General features: G+C 37.0%; 1 protein-coding gene across 2 annotated transcripts in view; it reads right to left on the bottom strand.

Annotated features, from left to right (window-relative positions):
- Positions 1-11,941, bottom strand: part of grin2ba (glutamate receptor, ionotropic, N-methyl D-aspartate 2B, genome duplicate a) — a 112,185-nt gene that overhangs the window by 14,740 nt on the left and 85,504 nt on the right. For both annotated transcript variants that reach the window (XM_077733823.1, XM_077733822.1), the window contains exons 9-14: positions 10,640-10,848; positions 9,774-9,945; positions 4,765-4,918; positions 3,949-4,074; positions 992-1,221; positions 749-909 (exon numbers count right to left, since the gene is read on the bottom strand). In XM_077733823.1, the coding sequence (XP_077589949.1) occupies positions 749-909; positions 992-1,221; positions 3,949-4,074; positions 4,765-4,918; positions 9,774-9,945; positions 10,640-10,848 (1,052 nt within the window). The remainder of the gene's footprint in view (positions 1-748; positions 910-991; positions 1,222-3,948; positions 4,075-4,764; positions 4,919-9,773; positions 9,946-10,639; positions 10,849-11,941) is intronic.

The following is an 11,941-nucleotide window of genomic DNA, read 5'->3' on the forward strand; positions in this document are numbered from 1 at the left end:
AGGTAACACTTAATTAGGACCTGGGAGCAAGACATCACAGCTACAACATTCCAATTAACCTGCTAAATAGCACTAAGCTGCTGATAAGTGTAATAGACTTCCAGGTTTGAGGTGCCACACAATTTGGTGAAAGGAAATTTAAAAAAAGAAAAAGGCTAAGGATGGAAATTACGAATGTCAATGTACATTCAGCCACGTGATTGGTAGTGTTGCATCAATACAATTTTGTGACTCCCGATACCTGTGTGGGATCAGCTAAAATTGTACCAATATTGACTACTGTATTGATGATTTCTTTTAATAAAAAATACTGCACACTTATTTGACTGTAAAGTAATTGCTAGCATTGCTTGATCAGACACAAATTGTCTGCTTTTGACGGTGCTAGATGGTCAATCCATTGTGATTGGTTGGCGATCATCTTGAACAGGTCGCCATCCAATCACAATGGATGTAGTACCGAGTACCGTACAGTAAATTACTTTGTGTGTATCTGTAAAGCTCTTTGTAATAAAGATATCAAAGATTCAAATCACATTGAAAGTGCCAATCAGAATTGAGCTTGAAGCTTTCTATAATTAGAAATGTGGCTTTTAGATTATCAACCTTTGCAGATGTACTGAATAATATGGCAACTGACAAATTATAAAGGAAACCATATTGTATTCAAAGAATACAATGAAAAGCACTTAAGTTTTTGGATGATTACTAAAAAAAAACTACAACTTGTTATTGTACAAATCCTCACCCAGCCTTTAGACTCTGCAAAGCCTCATTGACATTTCTCTGATGAAACTTGGTCATGTAGGAGTGCATCTCTTGATAGTTGTTCCTTATGTTCCTCTCTGTACTCCCGTTGGGTACAGTGCCAAACCGAAAGGGAGGCGAAAAGTCGTTGGGGTTTTGGAACTGAAAGGTTGAGAACATTTATTTGTAAATAAATGAATACAACTGAGGTTGCATATGCAGATAAAGATGGAGATCACCTTACCTTTTTGTCAGAGAGTCCTGTTACCTGGTCTACATATTCTTCCTGGATCATAAAGGCTGCCAGGTTGGCAGTGTAGGAGGCCAAGAAGATGACAGCAAAGAAGGCCCAAACTGACACCATGATCTTACTGGTGGTCCCTTTGGGGTTCTGCACTGGTACGGAGTTGTTGAAGACTAGACCCCATAATAACCAGATGGCTTTGCCAATGGTGAAGGATGGACCGTGTGGCTCTGAAAAAAATACATGTATGTATTAACAATTAGTAGTTATTTCAATAGGAATGCTGCCTAATGTAGTAATATTGTTTTAGTTGAGTGATGTTTAGTAAAGAAATATGGTTTGAAAAGCAGCAAACATTCAACTCTTAAATGAAATCAGAAAAAAATGGGTGGTACAAGTATTGGTAATTGTATTTGCAAAGTACAAAACTTTCCTATTAACTCTTACTGTGGCATTGAAAATGATAGATGTCCAATTACATGCTGTTTTTTTTTACTATTTTGCTGTGAAATTAGTTTGTCACTAGTAGACATTAAATTCATTTACAACTGGGACATTTGAATTTGTTCCTTTAACAATTTTCCAATATATTCTTTAAATGCTAACTGGTTTCTCATGCAACGGCTGCTCTAAAAATTGCTGTATCTAGTGCTACCTATTCTATTTTGTGTGTCTTGGCTAAGATTTGAGCCAAAAATGAGTTCATTTACAACATTGCACAGATTTTCACTATTTCCTTGTAGTTAATCCCACCTAAATACTACTAACCAAGCCGCAACAGAAAATAAAATTGAAATGTGGTCAATTTAAGAATATATTTGGGCTTCTTAGGACTTTCTGTGTAAAATCTCACCAGTGTAAAACCAAGGCACATATATGTTGCCTGCCTAATGTATAAAATAAAATAAATAATCCCCTACATTCGTTCATTCATCGACACATCCATTATTTGAAGTTTATAGAGATTAAGGTCACCTATTGTGGTATGTAATGAATAAACTATTTAATTAGTACTGAAACATGAACTCTGAGTTTCAAGGCTGTATGCGTACACTCAATTTGAGGTGGACTGTTATGTCCAAGTGTGTAAGTATATAAAAAAAGGAGGTCTCCAAGAGGAGAAAAGCAGTTTATTCATTGGCTGCAATTGACATTCAATTCATTCTGACTGGGAGGAGTGAATTAATTGGCTGTCTATTGTTGTCAATGGGAGGAATGGAAAAGGAGTCAGGGGGGATATGTCCCATATATAGGCACATGAGTTGGCTTTGTGGCTGGAAAAGATCCCCCCCCCCCCCCCCCCACCTCAGAGAAGTAGCCCCTTTGCTGTCACCGCCAACTTGATTTTAGGCAGTATGGAAATGTATGCAAATAACTTGCAAATGTACTGCGTGGAAGTAAAAGCACTGACACTGTGTTGAAAGCAGAGCACAGAACACCTGTAAATGATGAAAAGGGCAGCGTGAAGTAGGAGGAAGAGGAGGGGGATGAAATAAGCAAGGACGGCTGATTTCCATGTGGAGGCGGCCTACAGTCTATTTTTTAGTTTTTATTTTTGCATGTCTGAAGCTCTTAATGCAGAATAATATATCAGATAATGACAGAGAATGAAAGGAATAATTCTGACATCCACGTATGTGTTATTCCAATCATGGGTAAATCTATGTAGACATGTTTTTTTTTTTTTTTTTTGTAGAGAAGTGAGTTTTTTTAATTCAGTGTACAGTGTAAAACATAAAATATATATTTCAAGAAGCACAATAAGACTAACTGCCCTTTACTGGCTAATTTGGAGTTTTGAATCCTCAACCTTAAAACTGTGAGGAAGAAAAATTAATTTGTCCAGTTTTACATAGAAAAAACAATATTTTCAACTGAGCTAAAGATTTAACAAGACATTAAAATGGTGTTTGAAACATATCTTGTATGTGAATCATTTTGTCACATTTACTAGTTTTGTGTCTCGGTATGTTCTTAAATTCAACAAGCATGAGTCTGGAACAATTAATTGGGCCTGGTTCTGCTCTTAAAAATGAAACCACATAAATTTAGGAGCAATAAGTTCACACTGCCGTTAAATTATAATATTTAATATTTGTTTTCCTATAAAGTACACAGACAATTGTTGCATGTGAATATTGTTGTGCGTTAGATCATACTTGTAAATGCTTTAACGTACTTTCCGGACTATAAGACTCACTTTTTCCATAGTTAGGCTGGTTCTGGTACAGGTGGAAATTATTTTCTTTTATTTTTGTCCCTCTAATTTCATAATCGGGGGAGTTATGCACAAGAAAAACTGAATAAGAAGATTTGGCAGTAATTTGGGGTGAGAAAGAGTTTGTTATTTTGTATTATTTAGGCTATGATTACCTAAAAAACTATTCATGTTACATTAACCCCACAAATTATGACATATACTACGTCAATGTGGCTTATGTAATTTTTTTCCTTATCCTTTTATGGCCAATGCAATTCATTATGGGAAAAATACAGCATTTGAACCCAGCATTCTACATTATAAACTAGCATAAAACTTGTGCACTTTCATTAAATATTTTCGACATTTTAGTGTTTATTGAATGCTTGAGTCTCTCTTGCTTTATGTGTGAGTTTTATAACAGTTTTCAAGTGAGGGAATTGTGCCTCTTAACAGGAGTAGGACTATCCAAGTGAGAAAGTGAGAACAAACCCTGGGGAATATTTCCTTCTATGCTTTATTAAATTTTGAGCAATAAATGAGGGTTAAATGTATAGTTCCTATTGGATCAATTGCCTTTTTAAAACGTATTTTGGAGGGGTTGTAAATAGAAATGTTGGGTGAGTGTAACAAATTCCCCAAAAGTTGCATTCAAATGTTCTCTATGACCATTTCTCATCACTCCATATAGTATAAACCAGCACGTTTCTACTTTGTTTTTGCGTTCACTTGTGTGCGTTGAGCGTTGGACCCTCACCTCTGCCGTCAGCCAGACAGCGGTTGTAGCCCACGGGGCTGAAGTACTCAAAAATGAACACGGCAAATGCTGACACCAGCAACAGCATCACGAACATCATCACCCACACATCCGCACTGAAGGGCTCTGGAGGGCAAACCAGGAAAGAAAGAGAAGGATGGTTGGGGGTGGGGGATGAAGGCCGATGAGTGAGAAGGGAGGCAGTGTTGGCCCAAAGTGAAATGGAGAGGAAAAAATTAATACAAAATAAAGAAATATCAATAAAAATTGGTCATTTGGGAGGCAAAAAATGGATACGGGTGATGTTGGGATTGAAGGGGAACCAATAAAAGCATGGGAGAGAACGGAAAATGAAGGAAATGTGAAAATATGGTGTGCCAGAGGTTGAGTAAGAGAAATGGATTGAGTGGGAAGGAAGTGGGAGTACAAAAAATATATAAATACATTAATGAAATGTGAATTATTAGCCCATACAATTCAGTGAATGCATTGTCATGTAACTTTACAACTATGAAGATGAGGGAATGCCTTTTAAATCCCAAATACTCTTGTGGCTACAAAATATTGTTACACATCTATTTCTCTTTGTAAAGGTGAATTACTATTTATGTGCAGTTAATGGCTTTCTACAGTTCATAAGACTAACTCAGAAGAGTTAGTAAGTTAAGATATATAATGTAACATCAATAGACGACTACCATCATCATTGACAGTAACAGAGTTAAAACTATGACATGAATTTGTAGTAGAAATTTAAATGACATTTTTAGAATTACGATGAAATATTAATGTTGTTAAAAAAATACTTTTGCTCACCTAAGAAGGCAGATGGTGAAACGGTGCCGTTGCTACGGGAGACCATGACACTGATGCCCGTCTCGATGAAGGGGACAGAAAAGTCGATGACCTCTGACCTCTCCTCATTGATGGTCAAGGAGCCAACAGCCATGTGGGCATTCTTTAACACCACCTGGACCACATGAGCAATTAATAAGGTTGATGATTCAAGAATTCAAAGATTAGACTTAATTATACTTTGTTATTGGGGGCCAAAAGCACAAATAAGGGGAGAGAAAAAGATTTGCTGTGCTATTTTGTCATATTTTTCTTTAAAAACATCATAGGTGAAGTGATTAATTTCAGAAAGCTTCTATTTTTGACTGTAAAAGCTTGTTTTAACGTCAGAAATGGAATTTGTTTTTCAAGTGAGGAACAAAGGAAGGAACATGATGGAAATTTAGCATTTTCAACAGCAGCCATTGAGTTCAATGCTAAAAATGGTTGATTTCTGAAATTTAAATGTATTTGTTTCACTATTTTGTCTACGTCAAATATTAAGCACCCATTTAACAATGAACCTCTTTATCCATCCACTTAGCAGCAATGCAGCAATAGCATTTATACTGCATAACCTTTTTAATTTTATTCATTACATTTATCAATTCCTTTTATGTAGTTCCATTCTCAAGGTTCACATTTTATGCAAGACAAGTAACTACTTTGTTTTCCAGATTGGAGTCTCCTGAGGTTATATATATCAAGGTGTCCTGAAGGACTGTTGCTCTATTGTTTAGTCTCAAATGAACTGCCCACTCATAGCTTAACCTTTATTGAACCAAGCCACATACATTACATTGGTAAAAGTATTTGCTCACTTGTATATAATATTTCCTCCTTACAACTACAAAAAGACACCAGTGACTGAGTATGAAAGATTATGATAATATTCCTTATTTTCTAAATTTAGACATGAGTTTTTTTTCCGTTCACTCCCAGCAATCAGAGTATTAAGACCTGTCTAGACTATGATGATTTTACACTAATATTTACCATCCAGGTGAAGCAAGTCCATTTCTATGAGGTAACAAAAAGCACTTTCTTATGTAGCCAATAACAGGTTTAGTTGGTAGACAATGAAAGTAACAGAAGCATGGCTCCTGCCACCTAAAAGAATGAATAACAGATGCATGTGCTCTCACAACATTGTGCAAATCTGCACAAATAAACGAATGCGGTCGTAAAATAAATCGCAAATAAATTCTGGATCTAACAATTGTTTGTTATTGTAGAGATTTCTTTTAAATCCCATTTCAGAAAAATCTCCAGCCAACTCTATGTGATTATAATTGGAAGTTGTAATGCTGAAGAATGCCAATACATTGTCTGACCCTCTAAAATGCAATAGTTAAATAGACAGCAGTAGAAACATTAAAAAATCATGCAAAAGTGGACATTTATAAATCCTCAAATGAGTGCCTAACTGCCATTCAAAACTGAGCATACATATCTCCACTAAAGATAAATTCTGGATAATTCTTTTTGGGGCTTTTAATAGATTGTGTATATTATATATAGAGCGCGTCTGTAATTAACAAATGCAGTAGGCAAATGTGGCCTCTTCCAGCCCACCAGGGGAAAAAGGAAAGTGGGTTATCGTAGCTGGTCATTTCTGCTTAAAATATGCATCCTAGCAACTCTGCTATGTTTACCTGCCCCGACTATGTTGTATATTTACCCTCTAATTTGGGACTATAGTGCGCCAAGACTGTCGAGTTACCAAAGTGTGCATGACTCAAAGCTCCAGCGTCTGAGAGTCTGTGTTCTTGTCATAAAGGGATGGCGGTGAACTTTTGTTCCCGATTTGTAAATTGGATGAAGATGCAATAGCTAGTTTATGCCGCATCTGTCGACCATCCTGGTTGTCAGTGTCCATATCTTCCATTCTTATCGGTTAGGACGGAAGTGTCAACGTGTTGGTTCACCTCTGCGGCCGTGTTAGTAACTAAATGAGCAAAAACGTCTCCACGGGGGGGTGAAAGTAAGCCTGTGCATCGGTGTACTCGTTTCCTCACTCTACATTTGCGTTCTCCATCTCCCTCCCACGACATGTTCTCTCCGAGTTATGAAAGTGACCCACGTAGGCGTTATTGAGAATAAGTGAGCGAGCAAGGATCTGAGTTTGTGTGAGGTTCTCATCTCATTTGTGTTTGTGTGTTTGTGTGTGTGTGTGTGTGTGTGTGGGAGGGGGGGGGGGGTATTGCTGTCTTAAAACACTATACATATTGTTGTTAGTATGGCTGACAAATGTGCCCTGAAAATAAAATCTATGAAATACATGTTTTGGCATGTGAAAATGGCTAAAATGCAATTTTCTGTGTCTGTATTCTCACCCTCTTGCTACTGTGACAGTGAAATTTCCCCAATACAGGATGAATAAAGTTATCTAATCTAATCTAATCAGTGTCCCTGGAGAAAAGTCATCCAGGCAGGGGGATAATATGGAAACTCCACACAGAGAAACCAGCAGGGATTGAACCCTTGTTCTTAGAGCTGTGAGGCGGACGCGCGAACCACCTGACAATTGGTATATCAAATTCACGATAAAAAAAAAAATACTGAGATATGCTGTCTACATATGAACATCATCTATTATGTAATGGAGGTGAAACTTGTATTCAAATTGTTGAACAAAATTACCATGAATAAAGTGTTAAATCTTTATCTTAAATATCTCCCTATTTGTGCTGTCAGCTCCCAAATACAAAGTAATAACGTGCCAAAGAAATAACGTTAATCCAACTGGTGTCTAGAAATTCCTTTTCAGCAAAAAACAAGAATACAAACTCAAATCCAATTCATATATTGGACTTATAGCTGATGTCCAATAATCAGTCAGGTTCTAGATGAAGCATATTAATGACAATGTACGGTAAACTCTGACACTATCTGCAGTAAACAAAAACGTAACAAAATGTAGAAGCAATTACACAATTACACAACTGTCCATTTTAATCTATTGCCTTTTGAAGCTGTGACAAATTGTCTAAAAGGCCTTAAGTGATCTCTCTGTTCAAGAGTGTGCCGACACACGTCCTCCAATGAGAGCATGTGTGGGTCTCAGCATCACTCCAGATCTTAGTCCATTAAAACTTTGCGATTTACTGTCATTTTGGCTGTTTTCCAACAAAAGGAGGACACAGACAGTCTCTATTAGACAATGGAGGATACAACAGTTGTGTTGTTTGCGATGAATGGATGTCAGAAAATGACTACAAGAGGCAAACTGACTGACTGCAATAATCAGCCTGTATCCATCTGCATCGTTTCCTTTATTCTGAACTCTGTGTTGCTCACCTACATGTGTGCATGAGAAAGAAAGTACTTGACAAATGCCCCCTCCCCACTAATGATCATTCATCTGTAGGTACGAGGGGGAGACAGCACATTATGACGCTTTTAGCAAAGGGTGATAGAGTTTATTACAGGTGACCACACTTATAGCTCAGAGCGCACTAACGTGACTATTTGGCCCAGCAGGGTAACTTAAATGGCTTTATATAATAGATGAAATGGGTCGGTTTAATACAAATTGAATAGCGCGTCATGGTTCTTGTGACTTTAGAGGGAGGGGGGGGATTGGAGACTTGACTGTTCTAAGAGGTGGACAGAGATTTTTTTTTCAAGCTGCAACCTTTGAGATGTTATTGATCTGCTTACATTTTTCCTTCATTACCAAAAAAAAAAACTATAAAGATAGCAGAATTGCAGGTCGCCATAACGGGTTGATGTACGCAAACTGACAATAAGCTTGGGGTCTTTTATAGAATGTTAAGAGCTCACTGACCTGTTTTGGGCTGCTCAAAATTGAAGGTATGAAAACAAATTCCCGTGAGGAAATTCATCTTTTAGACAGGAGAGCTAAACATAGGAGTTTATTTGGCCTATGGGAAGAAAGGTAGACTTTTTTTTCACCTTCCCCCCCCCCCCCCCCCCCCCCCACACGTGATTGCAAGTCTCCTGTGATAAACTCTGGTTTATTCAAAACCAAGCCAAAACACAGTGTGGGTAAGCTGACGGCAACTTCCCACTCTTCTGTTTGTAAGAGGGCATTTTAGTATCCTCTTTCCTGTAATATAAAATCAGACTCCAAAAGTGGTAATATGTGAACACTCCATTAAGGAAAGCAGCACTGTAATTTACATGAATTTGAATTTAATCGGAGTAGATTTTCTCAACAACTTTGGCTAGAGCTGTTGGCCCTGAAAGTTCACAATTCTAGTCCAGACTGAATGTTTGCAATGGAAAAAAAGACTGCAATAATAAAAAAAATATTTGTTTTAACCAAGTTATTATTTGCTAATATGGAGTTAAAAATAGACTGCCAATTGATCAAATAAAAATGACCTCAAAGTAAGTCTTGATATCTTACTGACATGACACTTTTACTATTTTATGTGTACCAAGCAAGACTTTGATTATTTTGCAGTGAAAAATTTTAAAAAAAAGTCCAAATAAGAAAAGGTTACACATTATTTGAACACTGCTTCATAAGGCTGTCATAAATATGACACGTGATGACATCTGTCATAAGTATTCATTCTTGTTTATGAGAGGTATTGTGTCAGGTCTTATGACTAAAATGCAGTCAAATATAGTGTTACTGAAAACAATTAAAATTGAGAGATATTGTTCAAATACATGATCGATTCTTAAGTAAAGCTCTTTGCATAGATTTTCTTCATAATGAGGTCCATGCCTACTCACTAAATTTTTCATATTTTTACTGACTGGTTCTCTATAATGCCTTCCTCATTTGACCAAGATACTTGTAGTGATTGATTCAGTGGCTGCCCTTAACATTGCCTGATGTCCACCCTCTAATATCATGAATATCACTGAAAGAGTTCATCCAAACTTTTTCCTACACTGACAAAATAAGTTACTCCATTTTAAATGCTAGAATTACCCACTTGCACTTTTTATACCACCACAAATACTCCAAATATGTGGTGATGACAAATAGAATAGAAGAAAAACTACTTTACCTCTCCCACCATGCCATTCCAAGTTCCATTGATCTTCTTGCCATGTTTGCCATTAGTCACCAAGTACAAGTCATATGTGAACTTGACCGTCTTGGCAATTTTCTTTAGGATGTCAATACAGAAGCCCTTACAGCAACGTTTTATGTAGATCCCAGAATCCTTCGTCTCATTCCTGCATATATCAAAGGAAGTAAATATATGTGATTAGTTCTATTTATGAAGCCTTTCAATGTGAGTATTTTGGTTATTAAAAAAAATAACACATTTTGGGTCACTTCAGCTTTAATATAAAAAAAATAAATAAATAAGTGACCACCAATGTGGATACGAGATTGCAACTTTCATTAAAATCATTAATTTATTCTTTTTCCGAACGAGTAGGATAGGGGTGCTAGAGCCTATCCCAGCTCACCATGGGTACCAGGCGGGGGACTCCTTGAATTCGTAGCAGGCCAATGATTATATTAATTTTTAATCATTATTTTCTCATAATTATTTTCAAGAATGGTTGAATTTCAAAGTAATAAAATATTAATGAAAACAAGGAATAAAAGCAGTCTTATGATACCCAATCATAGACTAAAGTTTTGTATTTAGTTAAAATTTCATAGTATTTCACAAATTGCCTTCCATTTACAATGAACATCTAATTCATCAAAAATAGAAGAACTGGCAGTGAGTGCTCATTTTTCAATGACAATGATGACACAAGATGTCCAATGCATATTTTTTCATTTGCTAGTCCAATAGGTTAAATAAGTACCCTTAAAGGTTTGATGAGAGTTAACAAGCTCTATATACCTGCAGAACATGGATCATATGTATCATATTTTCTTATGGAAACCCTAAATGCAGATGAGCCTTACAATCTTTTGATCTGTTTGCGGCAGGGCACGGTGTTCCTCATGCATGTTCCACTAAGTGGGTCCACGTCCTCCACAATGACAAAAGGAGCCTCCTCCAGTGTTACTATGGATAAGTGGTCATCCTCTCTGGTTGCAATTCCACCATATAGTTCGTAGCGAGGCCACACATGATACTTCATGGATAGTGAGCCATTCTCCCATTTGCCCACCTGCAGATATATATGGAACATTAAAAAAAGGAAATATGGGTTTGAGGGTTCAGCTAAAGATCAGTAGCAATAAAATAGGTCTCAAATAGGCCTAGGTGAAACATCAGTTTTATGAATTATAAGTATGTATGTGTACATATACGTATATACATATCTATGGTATATGTATATATATACATATATAGTATATATATAGTTTATATAATAAAAAGTATATTTAAAACAGAGGGTTTAAATTTCAATTTATTTTGTTAAACATTTAGATTTGAAAACCAGGGCAAGTGACTAATTTTGGTATCTGTTCATTCATTGATTTATTTTCTGAACCGTTTATCTTCACACATGTTGTGGGGGGTGCTGGAGCCTATCCCAGCTAATTCACTGGACTTCTATCCTCGTCAATGGCAGCCAACATGTTCAACGAGATTCATCTAAACTGGATAGACATCCACTTTATTGAAACTGGAAAATCTGGCTGTGAATGCTCAAGTTTAAAATACAAGCGCTTCACACAGAGCATACTGTACTAAAGTAAGAATTCCCATTTTGGTTTGTCGTCAAACTGCACCAAAGGGTTGTTTTTGAATTCCCACCTTTGTGACATGCAACAACGACAAAAAAACAAGAGTGGGGAGTAAGAACAGCGACCCTGAGTTGAGAACGAGAGGAAGGTTGAAATGAAGAACAAGACTGCAAGTGAGAAAAGAGTAGAATTTAGATCAGGGGCAAAAAGAGAAACGGTGAAAGGATTGAAAGTGAAAGAAAAGAGTGGAAGCGATATAAATTTTCTTGTGAAGAGCAACAAGAGCCGAGACAAGATGGATTGAGAAAACGAGTCATCTGACCAGCTGGTGAAGGAGCTTCATTCAGATGCAAAATGCTGCCTCCTCAGTGGAGGAGGGATCCAGATGTACTCTTGGAGGACTAGCTGAGCCCTTGTGGCTCTACTCCAACCAAGAGTCATCAATTAGGCCATTTCCCCAGTTGCTGGTCACATGACAGCACTCTTGGAGACTCAGCTGCTGCCCTTTTCTTCAAGTGTCCAGCAGTTCAAGTATGGAGACGAGAATGGGCATCGATTCTCCAATGAGGA

This window comes from Stigmatopora nigra, chromosome 15, assembly GCF_051989575.1.
Source record: "Stigmatopora nigra isolate UIUO_SnigA chromosome 15, RoL_Snig_1.1, whole genome shotgun sequence".
Classification (NCBI taxonomy): domain Eukaryota; kingdom Metazoa; phylum Chordata; class Actinopteri; order Syngnathiformes; family Syngnathidae; genus Stigmatopora; species Stigmatopora nigra.